General features: G+C 43.3%; 1 protein-coding gene across 15 annotated transcripts in view; it reads right to left on the reverse strand.

Moving 5' to 3' along the window:
* Positions 1–19073, reverse strand: part of ARHGEF33 (Rho guanine nucleotide exchange factor 33) — a 223774-nt gene that overhangs the window by 44445 nt on the left and 160256 nt on the right. For 12 of the 15 annotated variants that reach the window (XM_068232186.1, XM_068232185.1, XM_068232188.1 and 9 more), the window contains 3 exons: positions 15020–15069; positions 12120–12284; positions 5063–5184 (listed from right to left, as the gene is read on the reverse strand). In XM_068232186.1, coding sequence (XP_068088287.1) covers positions 5063–5184; positions 12120–12239 — 242 coding nt within the window. In that variant the 5' untranslated portion in view covers positions 12240–12284; positions 15020–15069. Of the gene's footprint in view, positions 1–5062; positions 5185–12119; positions 12285–15019; positions 15070–15959; positions 16031–19073 lie in introns of those variants that run through there. The other 3 variants (XM_068232187.1, XM_068232189.1, XM_068232190.1) reach the window with 3 other exon arrangements.

Raw genomic sequence — 19073 nt, forward strand, 5'->3', positions numbered from 1 at the left:
CTCAGTCAGTAGAGAGGAGCAGGAGGCGGCACTAGTTGCTGAATGGCGACCTTTGTGGGGGTCGGTGGTCAAAGCTTACATGTGCCTCCGGATAGCAGGGCATACATCCAATACAGTAGAGAAGTAGAATCCGGGCACCAGTAAACTGCAAATTCCACGTTTATTTCATCCCACACAAAGACAGATACATGAGCATAGGGCTGGTCTAACAGCCGTTTCACAAGCCCACAAGCTTGCTTCCTCAGAGACAAAAACCCTAATACAATGACACATTATATACATACGTTTCCGCAATTGATTGCATGTACATGGAAGAAGGAGGGAGGAGAGAGGGAGGATCCACTCACCAATCAGCCGTCCGGTTCATTACCGTGCGTGCATCATCTATATCCTCCCTCTCTCCTCCCTCCTTCTTCCGTGTACATGCAATCAATTGCGGAAACGTATGTATATAATGTGTCATTGTATTAGGGTTTTTGTCTCTGAGGAAGCAAGCTTGTAGGCTTGTGAAACGGCTGTTAGACCAGCCCTATGCTCATGCAACTGCAAATTCTACGTTTATTTCATCCCACACAAAGACAGATGTCTTTGTGTGGGATGAAATAAACGAAGAACTTGCAGTCTACTGGTGCCCGGATTCTACTTCTCTACTGTATTGGATGTCAGTCCTGACTCAGACAGGAAGTGACTACAGTGTGACCCTCACTGATGAGAAATTCCAACTATAAATCACTTTCCTAGTAGAAAATGGCTTCTGAGAGCAAGAAAGAGGTAAAAAAAAGTGAAATTTCTTATCAGTGACAGTCACACTGTAGTCACTTCCTGCCTGAGTCAGGACCGAGTCAGCCACTTACATACCTGATATTTAACACTTTCAGGCATAGAAAGAAAAAAAGGAACACAGCATAGTTAATAGTGTACTAAGCACTGTACAAACACACGCCTATCTCAGCATGCCACATGTCACTTCGGGTATCCTTTAAGTTGCAAACATATACCAAAGGATTATATGCAGTGTATATGTAGAGCCAAATGTACATAGACACATGAACAGCATGCCAATAAGAGCCTGCTGAACAGTTTATTTTGATACCATTTGTATGAAATTGGTCTGTCAATCTGACAGAAGGTTTTGCCTTAAATTCTGGCAAACAACTGTATGGATTTTTTTTCCGTTTAATAACAGGATATAAGGCAAATCAGCATGGCTCTCAGTATTCTAGTTCATCCCAAAGGTGTTCAGTGTAGTTTAGTGCGGTTCAGGTGTGGCCTCCATTCACAATAGACTTACGGTAATAAACCATTTCATCATAAAACTTGCTTTAGTGAGCAATAGCATTGTCATGCTTTGTCATTCTGTTGCCACAAGGAGGCTAGAAGCTTAGTAGTCTCTAGGACATCATTGTATATTGCAGCATTCAAACCTCCCTTTGCTACAATGAGCTCAAACAGCAAATCTCTGCTCCAGATCTTTATTTCTCCACTATCACTGGCACCAGTGCAGAGAATTCTGGGTGCAGCTGCTTAGCCACAGAGCATCAGTTCATGGGGCTCAAGACAATCAGTTGGTGTTGCTTCCAGAGGCTATTTGGAACTTGTTGGTGTTGCCAATAAAGACTGGTGTTTTTTTACACGGAAAAAGCTTGAGCATTTGGTGGTCCTGTTAAGAAAATCTGAGCTTGTGTGGTCTTCCCCTGCTTAGCTGAGTTGCTACTCCTGAATGTTTCTACTTTACAATATCAGAGCTAACTGATTTCATGGCAGAAATCAGATGAAGTGATTTGTTGGAAAGGTGACAATTTATGGTGAAAGCCACCAAGCTCTTCAGGACAAACCTTTCTGCTAGAGATCTGCAATGAGGAAGATATATTTGTATTTTATCACTGTATTATTATTATTCTATAAAATGTACAGCGATGTCTTATTAAGTGAAAGATAATTAGATCATTTACAATCCTCACCTTCTCAGAAAAAAAAATCAGATCCCTGTTCGTTTGCACTGAGAATTTAATTTAATTGGTTATGTGGTGGCCTAATTATTAAAAAAAAAAGTAGAATAGAACATGGATCTTATAATTAGTTTGAAGACACTCACAGGAATAGTTCAATTCAGCATTTTACTCCAAATTAACGGTTCCCAAATGTTTTCATATCATGAGACACCATCACCAAATTTCAAACCTTTGCGATCTATAGCATAATTTATATTATAAATAAAAACAATAATACTAACACATTTTCCTCTTGAGGGACCCTAGTGAGCAGGCTGACAAGACTGCCTGGCCATCTGGATTTTGGCTAACTGGCTTTGGTGGACTGTCAGTCTGGCTTGGTCTTGCAGTACTGACAGTCCGACTTGTCTTTCCTGGACTAGCTGTGTAGCCTGACCTTGATACAATGACTATCTCACCTGACCTAGCTGGACTAGTTGCCTCACTTGGCCTTTCTGGCCTGGTCCTAGGTGGCTTTGATTTGTTGTTTCTAGTCTGGCGTTGCTAAACTGTCTGGTCTTGCCCGACTGCCCTTTCTATTAGACATCATTTTCTCAAGACTGAGAAATATCCTCAGGCAGTTAATCTCTTACAGCAGCAAATAATAGATCAAAATGTTACTTACCACTGAATAACATTACATCCTTACAGAAATATAAGGGCACACACACTGCCTCTAGGGGAAACCTAGGGGCTGGTTCAGCCCGGTATTTCACTCAAATGCTTTTCTGCTAACAAGCAGAAAAACATTTGGCAACCTTTGGCGGCGCTTTCCGTAGTTCGGCAAATGCATCATGTTTTGACCTCTGCAGGGGGACACAGAAGCGCCCTGGTAGAAACGAGATCACTAGAAACGACAGGATCAAGCACGGCATTTGTGCGAACGATGGTAAAAGATTGTACTGAAGGCTGTTCACTCATTTGAATGGACAGCACTTAACCGTTGAGCATCGCGGCCATCGTTTTAACGCTGATGCATCGTCCTTCCTTCCGTTCTTCCAAGGCAAATTGTATTACATTCCTACAAATGCACAGGCATTACAGGACATACAAAATATGTTCTCTTATAAAACAATATTCTAACATTAACATTCAAAAATGTCATATTTGTTTTTAAACTGTTATTTTAATGCAGAAATAAGATCCAATTTTTTAAAATGACTACAAGAGTCACTGATTCTCCCTACTGGCAATTATTTTAAAGTGTACTTGAAGTGATATGTGACATGATGAGCTAAACATAGATACATATAGTACTGGTCCTACTAAGAAATGGTATTTCTCTTTTCCTGTACAGCAAGTGTTAAAAAACTAGAGTTGCTATCTATGCACATGAGCTTCTTGAACAACTTGTAGAATTCTCAGCCATATTTCCTGAAAAGTTAATAGAAGGCAAATCCCTTTTGTCTGGCTAAGAAAAGTCTGATAGCATTTTAGTGCTGAAAATTTCAAGGGGTCATTACTTCTGTTTGTTTTGGAACTGAAAGAAAAATAATTCAGTCTTAAAACAAAGTTATTAAACAGAAAATAAAAATATGAGGCTCTATTCTATGTTATTATTGTTTTATTTACCATTAGTACTACACATATAATTAATTAGCTCATAAGTTTATTTTCAGTTCAGATGTGCTTTACACAGCTGTATTCATTTATATCAACAGTATGTGTATTTGAATTAAGCATATGGTGAACCCAGTTTTTTTGAAGTGACCAAGAACATTGACAACTTAATTACACATTAATTCAGTGGTCCTTAAACTTTTTCAGCAATGAGCCAATTTGCCAATCATTTATGCTAGGTACGCACGATACAATTTTCTGGCAGATTTACCTGCCAAATCATTTTTTTTCCAACATGTCCGATCTGAATTTTGATTGATTTTCTGATCGGTTTTCTGATCGATTTCCATTCACTTCTATGGAAATCGATTGGAAAATCGATCAAAATTGATCGGGGGGGCACATTTTACACTAGGTGGGACAGTGCCGAGGGTTCCGTCACATTCGTTGCTCTCCCTATATATAATATTGCACACTGTTCCTGTTGCGCACCCGATCGAGCACAATGGTCCGGCATCTTGCAGCATGACCAATAGATATATGCAACCAATTCTGGCTCAAATTTGAATCGAATTGGATGGTTGACTTATCTGCTTTGTTAAACCATTTCCGTACCAGCAGTCTCTGCCCCCTTAAGCACCAGAGACTGCTGATACCGTAAAATGCCGCCTCCCGATAAATCGCTGCACATACTCGCTGCTCTCGCCAGTCATGATGCTGTCCCATCGCCGCAGGCTCCTCTCTCTCCCGTCTCTATGACGGCAGAGCACTGTCAGCCAGTCAAGAGCCGCTTTCACTGACTCCTAACGTTGTCTATCACTGTGAGCCAATGAGATTGGCTCACAGTGATCACACGGTCAGGAGCCATAGAAAGCGGCTCCTGACCTGCTCACAGAGCTCTGCTGTCTGCAAATTGCAGCGGGTGCAGAGCGGCAAGATCGGCGGTAACGGTGGTAGCGCGGAGTGCCGAAGCAGTAGAATCTACGTCCAGTCAGAGCCAGAGCACCACCAGCTGGACGTAGATTCGTACTGCTTCGGTAAACATAAGACAATCTGATAATTTTGTACTGACTTTATACCAGTATTTTTTCCCTAGAAGTTTTCAATACTGTGTTTAATCTTTTAGCATTGATGACATTTTTAGCTTCACATAACTTAATATCAGCTTTCCTTGTGAAGTCCATACCTTGAAAGGTCAGAACTGTTTTGATGGAACAAGAGAAGCCTACACATTTAGCAGGTGGTTGTAATGTTTTGGCTGATTTGCGATTTGTTATACTTTCAATGGACAGTGGTAATAACTGAAATAGCCCATGTCAATCAGTGTTACCACAGATGCAGACTCGTGGGATAGACATTCTCTTGAAATTAATTTGGAAAACAACCACTTGTCACTCTGTATCTATGTTCTGCATTACCTTAACAAGTTCTAGCTAACTATACTGACAAATGTACACTGAACTGGGAAATCTAGCATTGTCCTCATTAAAATCTAGCCAAAGGCCACTTACTTGTTTTTCACTTTGCGAGACTCTCTCCTCTTTTCCTGCTGAAGTTGTTCAATCTTCTGCTGCATCTCCTCCTGCTTGGCAATTATGGCATGAATCATTGCCATGGCTGTGTTTACTTCTTCCTGTGAAAAACACTAAATTGAATGCAAGGGAATCATGGTGGCCTGTGCCATACATCTGTACACTGCAATACAAGCATTGTACAAACACATGCTTTGCTAAAATAATGTTGCACCACAGCCGATAGGCACCCTGGTGAGGGTATACGTGTGCTAAGATGATATGGCGCTGTAGTCCAGCAGCTCCCAAAGTATCAGTTGAAGAGATCAGCAGCACCACGTGGATGTATTCAAGCTCTTTATTGCATAAAGATAGCGCCCAGGGACAGCGACAGACGCTGTTTCGGAGACAAGCTCCTTCCTCAAGCTGTATAGGCTCACTCAAAAGAGGTAACAAACACAAAGGCATTTATATACAGTTTCAGTAGGGTCACATGGACCAATCAGATAACATCACAATACAAAAAAACATACGTGTCCAATCACAGGGCAAAGCATAATGAGAGGACCTGATGGGAAACAGATATGTAAATCAGCAGCCGTTATCACAGCATGATTTAAAAAGTGTCATAACCCCAATGGCCAATCAGCACTTACCAAGTCAGGAGGACCTGATGGGAAACCACAGCAATGTCATAACGCTCCTCCCAATCTCCCAGGGGGCAATGCGAGAAGCGTACTGCTGAAAAACGGAACGAATGACGTCATGACGTCATCCGTTTCCATGCGTAAAAGCGTCCTAGCGATGCGTAAAAACGTACGCATAAGATTCTCAATAGCATCCATGCGTAAAAGCAACCTAACGATGCGTAAAGCGTACGCGTACAAAAAAGCCTCCGTGCGTAAAAACGTCCAAACCACGCGCCAAAAACGCGAAAGAACGCGAAAAAACGCGGAAAAAAACAGAATAGCCGCCACGCCGAACGCAAAAACACGCAAACCGGCGCACAAAACGCATGTAATGCAGAACAAGCTGACGAAGTCAGCACCATAGAATTATCAGATGATGACCAAAAGCGAAAAAAATGCTAGTGCTGTGGTAAAGTAAGGCTGAGTGTGCCATGAGAGATAATCACCCTTATAAGTAAATCGTTGTATTAGATGTAAAAAATACAATAACAATAAAGAAACCTGCACATCACAAAATAGCAACCCCCAGAATACTCAAAGTGTAACCACAAGGGAAACACACATAGCTGGACTCGGCAGTCAGCACACCGCCGATGCAGCATAGCAGACCGCACAAGAACATGTGAGGGCACAATATATCAATGAATCTTATACTCAAATAAGATATAAAAGTTTAAATGCAAAAAGAAAGGTCATAATCACGGTTGAGACCGCCCCCTCCCAGGGTACCCAACCTCCTAATCCAACCCGCCTCCCGTCTAAGTAATTCCTTTTCCCTATTTCCTCTAAAATGAACGGGAACCCCATCTATAACCTGCACACGGAGCTGTGGTATAGAGTGGCGGAACTGGGTGAAATGGGCCGAGACAGATTGAGACATATTCTTGGTCCTGATGGCCGATTTATGTGAGGAGATTCGTTCACGCAGTCGTTGAGTGGTCTCTCCCACATATAATAGCCCACATGGGCATTTTAGTATATAAACTACATATGAAGAATCACATGTATACAGACCACGTATGCTGAACTCAGTACCCTTGGACGGGTGCCTGAACTTATCTCCCTTAAAAATCAAGCCACACATATGACAGCCTAAACATGGAAAGGTGCCACTTCGGCCGCTCTGTACCACAGCTCGAGGTGTGCGTGCTCGAATCTTGTCCCTAACCATAGGGGCTCGTTTGAAGGATAGCAAACGAGGAAATTTAAACTCCGGAACCTGAGGAAAAGCACTCTGTAAGAGGCCCCAATGCTGCCGTACAATGGACCCCAGCTTATAGCTGCAGGCATTGTACCTGGAAACAAAAGGGAGTCTCACTCCTCCATGGCGTCTTCTGGTGGGTCTATTGGATACCAGGGTGTGTTCAGGGTACCCCCTTGACCTAAATCTGTCCCTCATTTCATTAAGACGAATCTCGCACTGGCCAGAGTCAGACACAATCCTGGAGACTCTCTGCAACTGTCCACCAGGAATGTGTTCCCTAGTCGACCTGGGGTGGAAGCTAGAGAATTCCAAAACAGAATTTCTATCTGTTGGTTTAACATACAGATCTGTCTGGAAACCACCGGGTCCCAAGACAACCTGAGTATCCAGAAAGGAAACACTCTTCGAGTCAAAGCGTGCCGTCAGTCTAATGGGGGGGGGGGGGGGGCATTTGCTCGAAAGCTCCTCAATGAATGAGTTAAGGGTCGACTGTGGCCCCCTCCAAACGCAAAAAATATCGTCAACGTACCTCCACCAACAAACCACATGTTGGCGGAAGTACATGCTGGTATAGACGAATGCCTCTTCGTAGAGGCCCATAAAAAGATTTGCGTAGGAGGGGGCCACATTAGAACCCATAGCCGTCCCCCGTAATTGCTGATAGAAGACACCCTCGAACTCAAAGTAATTCTCCTCCAAGATAATCTTCAAGAGTGAAACTGCAAACTTTCTCTGTTCAACGGTCAGGTCAGACTGTGTCAGAAGATACCAATCGACAGCCTCCACACCCCCATCATGTGGGATGGAGGTGTAGAGGCTCTCGACGTCCAATGTAACCAGCGCAAGATCCGTATAATCAATCTGAAGTTTACCCAACTCCTCCAAAAACATAGTGGTGTCTCTTAGATGAGAATCCAAAGACACAACGAAGGGCTGCAAAAGCGTATCCAGAAACTTAGCCAAAGGGACAAACACCGAACCTACCCCGGCCACAATGGGTCTCCCCGGTGGCCGGAGTAGGTTCTTGTGAATTTTCGGTAAAGTATAAAATTTGGGGGTCGCAGGGTGGTCACAGGAGAGGAATTTCCTTAAATCTTCATCAATGGTACCCCTAGTGTATGCATCATCAATAACGGACTTAATGCGTGAACAAATCCTCTGAATGGGGTCACCACTTAATTTCTTATAGACTAAGGTATGATCAAGCTGCGATAGAATCTCCTCTCTGTAATAACTAGTGTCCATGACCACCACTGCTCCCCCCTTATCCGCTGCCCGAACAGTGATATCAGAGTTCCTCTGTATAGAAGCCAGCGCATCCCTTTCAGAACGACTTAAATTTGATTTGATCTTTAAAGAGTAACTGTTAGCCCCCAAATTGAAATTTAAAACACTATTGCAATGTTTTATTTATTATATAAGTGAGCCAAAAAGCCAATGTACAAGTTAAAAATCAATCTACTTTTGTTACTATCTAACCTTTTCCCCCAGCTCCGGACGCAAGCCGCATATCAGATACTGTAGCATGCAGAGCATGCCTATGTCTGGCCGACCCCCCTCTCCCCCCCAGGACCATGTGCCAATATATTCTCCCCACCGCAGCTGACCGCTCTGACACGGAGAGAGAGCGGCAGCACTTCCAGAGCAGCACCGCAGAGCAGCCGCCGCCGAGTCACATGTGAGAGAATCACATGTGAGAGAGATGCACGGCGCTGGCTGCTCTGCGGTGCTGCTCTGGAAGTGCTGCCGCTCTCTCTCCGTGTCAGAGCGGTCAGCTGCGGTCTGGAGAATATATTGGCACCTGGTCCTGGGGGGGAGAGGGGGGTCGGCCAGACATAGGCATGCTCTGCATGCTACAGTATCTGATATGCGGCTTGCGTCCGGAGCTGGGGGAAAAGGTTAGATAGTAACAAAATTAGATTGATTTTTAACTTGTACATTGGCTTTTTGGCTCACTTATATAATAAATAAAACATTGCAATAGTGTTTTAAATTTCAATTTGGGGGCTAACAGTTACTCTTTAAATGACCATTGTTAAATTTCAATTTAGAAGCAAAGATATCAATAGTGGGGTGGCTGGGTGGAACAAAGGAACTCTTATTCGTAAGCTGATAGTCCCTTAATGAAAAGAGTCCTTCCCTTTCAATCCGTTGTCGAGGTAAAAAAAAGTTAGTGGAGAAGAAGGCCTTCAATTTAATACTTCGCAAGAAGCGATAGCATTCCTGTTCCATGAGGAAGAAATCCGGAGGGTTGGTGGGGCAGAAACCCAAACCATGATCAAGGGCCCTAGTTTCTTCATTCGAGAGCACATGATGTGAGAAGGTCTTTGGAAGGGAGGTCTCCTCTTACGAGTACTTCGTCAGCTTGTTCTGCATTACATGCGTTTTGTGCGCCGGTTTGCGTGTTTTTGCGTTCGGCGTGGCGGCTATTCTGTATGGTTCTGTGTTTGATTTTGTGCGTACGTTTTTTTCCGCGTTTTTTCGCGTTTTTGGCGTGTGGTTTGGACGTTTTTACGCACGGAGGCTTTTTGGTACGCGTACGCTTTTACGCATCGTTAGGACGCTTTTACGCATGGATGCTATTGAGAATCTTATGCGTACGTTTTTACGCATCGCTAGGACGCTTTTACGCATGGAAACGGATGACGTCATGACGTCATTCGTTCCGTTTTTCAGCAGTACGCTTCTTGCATTGCCCCCTGGGAGATTGGGAGGAGCGTTATGACATTGCTGTGGTTTCCCATCAGGTCCTCCTGACTTGGTAAGTGCTGATTGGCCATTGGGGTTATGACACTTTTTAAATCATGCTGTGATAACGGCTGCTGATTTACATATCTGTTTCCCATCAGGTCCTCTCATTATGCTTTGCCCTGTGATTGGACACGTATGTTTTTTTGTATTGTGATGTTATCTGATTGGTCCATGTGACCCTACTGAAACTGTATATAAATGCCTTTGTGTTTGTTACCTCTTTTGAGTGAGCCTATACAGCTTGAGGAAGGAGCTTGTCTCCGAAACAGCGTCTGTCGCTGTCCCTGGGCGCTATCTTTATGCAATAAAGAGCTTGAATACATCCATGTGGTGCTGCTGATCTCTTCAACTGTTGCTAAAATAATGAAAAGCCATTACCGTTATACTGTTATTTTCACTGCTGATGGTGTACTTTTTGTACTTCTGCACTTATGGCTTTCAATCGTTTCTCTACACTGCTCATGGGGCGGTCTGGAACAATTTGGCCTTTGGGGCAAACACAACCAAGTGGGCCTTGGAGAGGGGGACGGGGAAAATGTGCTGAGCAAAAGTTGGTGGTGTCACAAGTGTCAAATATACCACAAAAATATTCCTGTACCCCAGCTTTTCATTACTCACTGGTGCATTTCCTGCTTTTTAATGCCCTAATGTGTATTAACTTCTCAGAGAATGTATTACAACTCTTTAGTTTACTTCACAATATATCATTATCTTTGTATTACTTGCTAACCAGTGACAGAGGCAAGGATCATCTCTAACAGAGACTGTGGCCACCTATCAATGCTGTTAATATTGAGAACCACCCATGACTGCTGGATGAAACTGGGGGCCACCTAAGACTGCAAGGTGAATATTGGGTGCTGCCTATGACTGCTGGCAGACATTGGAAGCCACCTATGACTGCTGGGAAATATTAGGGCCACCTATGATTGTTGACTGATATTGGGAGCCATCTATAACTCGTGGCCAATATCGGGGGCCACCTATGAATGCTGGCAGATATTGGGAGTCACCTATGACTTCTGGATGATAGTGGAAGCCACCTATAACTTCTGGTTGATATATAGAGCCACCTATGACTATTGATAGATATTGGGGACCAGCTATGACTGCTGGCAGATATTGGGAGTCACTTATGACTGGTGAGCAATATTGGGGGCCACCTAGGACTGCTGGAAGATATAGGGGGCCATCTATGACTGTTGGTAGATATTGTGAGTCACGTATGACTGGTGACCAATATTGTGGGCCACCTAGGACTGCTGGCAGATATTGGGGGCCACCTATTACTGGTGGTAGATATTCAGAGTACCCTATGACTTCTGGCTGATATTGGGAGCCACCTATGACGACTAACAGATATTGGAGGCCAGCTATGACTGCTGGCAGATATTGTGAGCTGGCAGATATTGTGAGCTGGCAGATACTGTGAGCCACAAACATTACTTGGTCCTTTTAACTCTGCTTAAAGAGAACCTGTACTGAGTAAAAATATTTAAAATAAACACATGAGGTAACCTCAAATGAACATTACATAGTTACCTTGCCATCAGTTCCTCTCAGAAGCTCACCATTTTCTTCTGACAATAATCCCTTCCAGTTCTGACAATATTTTGTCAGATCTGAAATATATCAGTTGCTGTCAGTACAATATCAGTTGCTGTCAGTTATAGCTGAGAGGAAAACTGATGTACCAGGTAATGTCCATGTTTCCCTATGGCTCAAGTGGGCGATGTTACAGTTTAACTGTGTGCTGACCAGAAAGCTGTTATGGGTAATGGCCATTTTCAAAATGGAGGACGGAAAATTCCCTTGATCACAGTGAACAAACAGGACGCAGGACAGGAGAAAGACACTGAGGAGTAGACTACATGGAAGGTAAGTATGACTTGTGTATACTTATTTCGACTTTTAATTTTCAGTTCAGGTTTTCTTTAATAATTCTCCATTAGAAAAGGGTCAATTTTACATTATACAATTTATACAATACATTAAACAATTTTTCTTAACCTCTTCCAGGCGGCCATAGTTGAAATCTACGCCTTGTTTGTGGCCCCCTGTTCCTGCCAAGTCGTAGATTTCAACTTCGCCCTATTCTGTGACACTGCAGCCCGTTAGTCTGCTGTCACCCTGACATTTATTACAGCTCGTTATTTAGGGGGAAAAATGATCTGGTCCTTAAGGGGCCAGAGACGTCTAATACTAAAGTAGTTGAACAGGAATTACTTTTTCCAAATAAATAAACATGAAAAATAATACCAATATTAAATAATGTTTAATATTAACAATTAATGTATTGGAAGATGATTATTTGTTAGAACAATTATGTATTTTAAATGATAATTTTAGCTGTTATCTAAGACATTGATGCCAACTACTGATCCACCTATGGGATTTCTGTCACTGCTATTACCTTTAAGTTATTGAGTGAATTCTTCAGCTCGGTGACTTTTTCCTCCATGGTGCATCGGCAGCTCTTGACCTTCTCCTCCAGAGCGTATTCTCCATGCTGTATGCGGGACAGCTCTTGCATGGCCTCCGTAAAGCCAGTTTTTAGTTCAGAGGCCAAAATCTGCAGCTAAATAATACAGTCATTCAATCTCTCACCCCATTCTGCCACCTACATTTGTTATTTATGATTTAGCAAAACGTGTAAATAAAACTACATAACTGAATAAATTACTTCTTTCTAAAAACTAACTCTTTCAGATATTGGGCTGTGGAGACACACAACACAATAGACTATAAAAGACCTGTGAATTCTCCCTGTGCTGTGCACACTGCTGACCAGTGGCGTAGCTAAGGAGCTGTGGCCCTGATGCAAGTTTTACAATGGGGCCCCCCACGCACTCTATACATAAAAACTGATACGTCGCACCAAAACCTGCCAATGGCAACTACAGTGCCAGAGGTGCAGGAAGAGGATGGGGAACAGCTTGTTAATAATTACCACTAATCAAAGTATCTATAGAAGTGATTATTATGAGCACAGGACCAATAGAGAGCCAATACTGTAGTTGAGAGAGGGCCCTTCGTGGGCCCCTCTGGCCCAAGGGCCCCCGATGCGGTCGCAACCTCTATTGCTACGCCCCTGCTGCTGACATCAATAAGCACACCGGAACCAAGAGGGATATGGAAGCTGACATATTAATTTACGTTTAAATAAGGCATATTGCCTGGCTGTCCTATTGGGCTTCTGCCTCTTATACTTTTAGTCATAGACTCTGAACAAGCAAGCAGATCAGATGTTTCTGACTGAAGTCTGACTGGATTAGCTACATGCTTGTTTCAGGTGTGTGATTCAGACACTACTGCAGCAGGTCAGCAGGGCAACCCTTTCGGCAAGATGACCTCATCACAGTGGAAGGGTCTAGTACAAAATCATTTGCATGCAAATTATTTTGGAAGCGAACATCCTCCATTACATGTTTAGCACCTGTATCAGCTGTAATGAGTGCCTTTAAGAAGCCCTGCAGCTCTATATGCAGATAGTGTCAGTAAGGTGCTGCTTGGTTTTAGATGCGTTGCCATTTCTCTCTACAAGATCGACAGGGCTGCCAGGCATCTGGTATTGTTTAAAAGAAAATAAATATGGAATCTACCATATTCCTGTATTTTAAACTAAAAAACTAAATGCCTGGGTGAAGCAGCTTATTAGTCTAAATACAACAGAAGAAGTGAAAAAGTTCCTTTATCTCATTACATGATTCACTGTGTTTTCGACAACAGGATGCTGCTTTTAGATATAGTTTAGAGAATATTATAAGGAAACTGATACTATACTACCCCATTCCTTTAGAGTGTAAGCTCACAAGGGCAGGGCTCTCACCCTTTTGTGTCATGGAATGTTATTAATTCAATTGCTTGCACTCTGTTAGACATTTATACATTTTAGTCATCATGTTAAATTTGCAATTGTAATCAGTAGTTCTGTATTTTGTATCAGTGTTCATATTTGATGTATATCATTATGTATCCCTTGTTTGTTTTCTTACATTGTACAGCGCCACGGAATATGTTGGCGCTTTATAAATAAATAATAATAATAATACTAGTGAATGTACATTCTGTATGTCTCCCTTGATAGATTGCTGAGTTGTGTGCACTGGGGTGAGCATGCGTAATTGCAATTACTGTAAGTCAAGTATTGTACTTGCCGCTATAGAGCTTAAAGAGAACCCGCTGCAGATTTTTTAAAACTTAATAGGACACATGTCCTTCTTCTGCCGCCGCCAGTCCCCCGCGGGCACTGCTGTCCCCCTGATAAATAGCGCCAGGCTAGCGGCAATCTGGTTGTCGCTACCCGTCTGTTTACCTGCAGATTGTCAATCAGTTTCCCTGCATTGCCTCCCCGCCTTCTCCATTACATGCTGCTCCCCGCCTCTGCTAGCTTCCTCCAATCAGAAGCTAAGCCGCGACCCAGGAGTTGTTCCTGGGTCGTGGCTTAACGTCTGATTGGAGGAAGCTAGCGGAGGCAGGAAGACAACCAGATTGCCGCTAGCCTGGCGCTATTTATCAGGGGGGACAGTAGAGCCATGGGGAAACTAGCAGCGGCGATAGAAGGACACAGAGGCATGTCATTGTGCACAGAATATGCCTCTATGTCTTGTTAACCCTCCTGGCGGTCTATTAAAAACCGCCAGGGGGCAGCGCCGCAGCTTTTTTTCAAATTTTTTTTTAATCATGCAGCGAGCCCAGGGCTCGCTACATGATAGCCGCTGTGCAGCGGCATCCCCCCCCCACTTCGATCGCCTCCGGCGACCTCCGATCAGGAGGGCTTCCCCCGTCGCCATGGCGAGGGGCGGGATGACATCATCGACGTCGTGACGTCATTGGGAGTCCCGATCCACCCCTCAGCGCTGCCTGGCACTAATTGGCCAGGCAGCGCACGGGGTCTGGGGGGGCGGCACGGCGAGCGGCGGGTAATCAGCGCAGAGCGGCGGCGATCAGAGTGCACACGCAGCTAGCAAAGTGCTAGCTGCGTGTTGCAAGAAAAAAATTATGCAAATCGGCCCAGCAGGGCCTGAGAAAGCCTCCTGCGCGGCTTACCCCGAACGTAGTACCGCCAGGAAGGTTAAGATTTAAAAAATCCGCCTCGGGTTCTTTAATATAAATCAGGCATTCTGGGGTTTAGATAGAGACTAGACAATATTAAAGCATAGCTGTCTTACAATATATTGTAATCACAATATGAAAAGTATGTAATAAAGTATTAAATTAAATGATGTATTAAATATAAAAAAGCAAAGGCTCATTTGAATTGCGCACACAATTTTCTCACTTTAGTAAACGTGTCAGTGACTTTCATACTACCTGGTATATTTGTGCTGGCAGACCGCTTACTGGAACATTTTCAGTTTCTCCTGTGTGAGGAACAAAGATAGTGACCTATTAAAACATACGCTGGGATTGTTTTACTGTTACCATATGGAGTACATTGAAGACATCACACAATACCTCTGGGCTTTCCTGTAATCAAGCAAGCAAGCAAAAAAAAAATCCCTTGCCTCAGATTACACGCATGACAGCTGCATCTAATCTTAAAGGTAAACTCCAATGTTGTTAAAAACTGTACTATACTTTCAGCTTAGCTCTATATGTTACCAGGATGAATTGCAAACATTCTGCAGTGGGATTAGTTTTTGTGCATATAAAATAAAACCATCCCATAATGCTTCTGACAGGTACTGTCAGCTTGAAGCATCACAGTTTGCTGCCTGTTAGTAGATTGGTGCAGGTGTTAAAATAACAAAGGCTCTGGTCTTGTGCAAAGTAGTATTCTAGCAGTAAAGTGGGAGTTTTTGGACAGTCTCATAGCAAAAGTACTCTTAGCAAAGTACACAGAGTACTGTTGCAAAAGGTTGCTATAATGAGCAATTTGAGCTTAAATTATACCTGACCCAAGGAGTGGTTACAGGGACCAGGGGAAGAAAGACAGGAACGGACAATGCACATAGGTAAATGGACCCAGCATGAACATTGCCCTGTGCATAATGAGGGGAGTTTGGAAAATCTGCAGTTTTTTCAAAGAGATAAAAAGGAGGAACCAGGAGCTCCTTATACTGTAGTATGTCACATCAAGTAGTATATAGTGTAGTATGACACATCACACAAGAGGAAATTCTATAAAAAAAACAAAACGGAAAATGCATTTCACGGGTATCGACCCGCTTCTTCAGGTCAGTGAACAGTGTCTAAAGGCATCAATGGCTCGGAACGACTGTAGTTTTCCTTCCAACACCTCTGTGCTTACCTTAGGTAGCTTTGCCTCAGGTCAGGTATACTTTAATTTTTTTTGTTTTTTTAATTCTTAGCTGATCCAGACTGAAATAGAAAGATAATTACAAAAAAATTGCAAAAGACGACCATTTATGTTAATTTTACTTTCGAAAGTGGAAACTGGTACCTTTAAGAAAGTGCAATCTCTGAATTTATGGCCTATATGCAATTCACTTTTTCTTCTGACTTTTCTCCTGGGAGAAAAATTGTCATCTGCTTTTTAAAATAACTTTTCAGCACTTTGCAATTGAAAAAGTTGGTGAAAAGTACTATCAAAATTACTGGTATTTTTTAATATTTTATCGCTTGCTGGTAGTTTAAAGGGCATTTTATTAACAAGGTATGAAAATTTCACCTAGGAGAAAATGTGAATTGCATATGGGCCTATATCTCCACAATATGAAGATCTACATCATCTGTTTATGGAAAGATTAATCTTTTTGGGAATATGCTCATTTAGGTGTGCTAAATCCATGCAAAATGTATTCATAATGATGCAGCACAATTCCAGTTCTTATTAGCCCTCTGCCTGGCTTAGTTCATGATCGGGGGAAGCTGTGCTTTAAAGAAATCTGAGCACTGATTTAAAGGACAACTGTAATGAGAGGGATATGGAGGCTGCCATATTTATTTCCTTTTAAACAATACCAGTTGCCTGGCTATCCTGCTGATCATCTGCCTCTAATACTTTTAGCCATAGACCCTGATCAAGCATGCAGCAGATGAGGTGTTTCTGACATTATTGTCAGACAAGATTAGCTGCATGCTAGTTTCTGGTGTTATTCAGATACTACTGCAGCCAAATAGACCAGCAGGCTGCCAGGCAACTGGTATTGTTTAAAAGGGAATAAATATGGCAGCCTCCATATCCCTCTCATTACAGTTGTCCTTTAATATAGAACATTTAATATAAGATATAAAACTAATCTCCCCTAAGGGAGGTTTATAAATAGTGTGGGTGTTAAGCTTGGAGGTGTATTCTCCACAGTCAGCATGCAACGCATGAGCTGACGTGGAGGAGGTACACACACTAGCACAAGGAAACAGGCTATCCCTAGTATAGTGGAGGGGAGGACTGACTCCAAAAGGAGATTGTGGCGCACAGAGCCGGTGCAGATCCGACAGCCACAAACAATACTTTTGCGATAACGTCTCAGCGCAAGGTAGCGCTGAGCGCATAAACCAGAACTGAGGAGATCAGGACAGGTAGACAGAATGAACGCTTGCTAGCTAGCCGCTACTTAGTGACAGCAAGCGTCCACAACAAGACAGACTGGAATGAGGCAGCCAATGCGTTTGCAGCGATGGCGTGCCTCACAAAGACAGGACAGGATAGTCAGGAAATAGCAGGATCAAGATAGATGAACGTAACACAGACAAAAATACAACAAGTATGTTTTCCTAGCGTATTACAATTACAGCTATCAATGAAACTATTTGTAAAGTCTGACTAACATATGTATATATCGGCAATGAACCGATATATGACATAAGCAGGAACACTGACTTAGACTGGAGCAATACAGGGAACAGGACTCAGAAGGATTCGCTATCTCTTCACAGAGATGAACGCAATCCACAAATGGTAACAGAACAGGATTCAGAAGGATTCGTTATCTCTTTGCAGAGATGAACGCAATCCACAAACGGTAACAGAACAGGATTCAGAAGGATTCGTTATCTCTTCGCAGAGATGAACGCAATCCACAAACAGAACCAGGAGCAGGGTAACTACCTCAGCACGGGTGATCACGGTACGCGCAACCTACCAAAACGTGCTGGAAAGCTGACTAACTGCACACAGGATATAAACAGTTCGTGTACATATACATCAGTGACACTGATGTATCAACGTAACACGAATACAAGGAAAATAATAAACGTGCTGGTATGCATATATATTGGCAATAAACCAATATATGATGCAAAGACCAGCAAAGTATCTTTAGAACAAGAAACACGATCGGGGGCTGAAGCGACAGCAAGACAGGCTTAAAGTGAAGCTATGAAAACCCGAGGAGTCCTGCAGGAAGCAGATCTTTATACTGAGGTCATCCAATGGGAGCAGACATGCAGATTCCCACACAGGTGAATGATAATCAGTCACAAGCTGACAGCAGGGAAAGGCAGACAAAGCTATGCAGCTTGCATGGAAAGAGTTCAGAACTACCTGAGCTGCAGCACTACTACTTCCAGCAATACCTGCTGCAGCAGCGATCATGACAGTACCCCCGCCCTTAAAAGCGGATTCCAGACGCTTTTTAAAACTGAAATTCCCAACAAAACAGTCTGACTGATAATTCATGATGACCGGGACAGCCCGACAAGACCGAATTCCAGAATCAGTCCCCACAAGACTGGACCCATCAGAACCAGAACCTACAGAACCATGCCCATCAGTACTACAAGCCCCAGTGTGACACCCATCAGAACCATGATTTCCAGAAGAAAGCCCTCCGAAACTTCCTGAGCGATACCCACCGCCTTCCAGGAACCGTTCAAAAACGCCAAAGCCTTTGCAATGCCCACCGGGACTGTCTTTACCAACACAAAACCCACTGTTGAACCAGTCCAAGGCACCAGGACAAGTTTTCTCAGAGACCTCCCAGAACACCTTGAAGCTCCAAAGAGATCCCCATAGGTCAGAATGCCCCTTAGGCTCACATGGAGAACTATCAAGAACCCCTATGGAACCTAAGGCAATTCCCGAGTCAGGGCCACAAGGACAAACATCAAGATCAGGGCTTTCAGGGACCAGAACCATCTCTGGGCATGCAGGCAGACTGGCAACATCAGAACATGTTCCCACTAAGGAAGCATCAGAGCACGCTAACACCTTAGACACACTTGGGCATTCTGGCACACAAAGAACATCTGGGCACACTGGCACAAGAGAAACCTCTGGGCATGTCAAGGAACTGTGAGCCTCAGGGCCAGCCAAGACAGGACCAAAACCAGGACTGGCCAAAAAAAAAAATCATCATGACTAGACTTCGCAACTACTGGACTTTTACACGAGAATGCAGGATCAGACTTAGATGTCGCTGATTCCAGCAAAGTCAGTAACAAATCAGATTCAGGGGCACTA

Source organism: Hyperolius riggenbachi, chromosome 4 (genome assembly GCF_040937935.1).
Source record: "Hyperolius riggenbachi isolate aHypRig1 chromosome 4, aHypRig1.pri, whole genome shotgun sequence".
Taxonomy (NCBI): Eukaryota; Metazoa; Chordata; class Amphibia; order Anura; family Hyperoliidae; genus Hyperolius; species Hyperolius riggenbachi.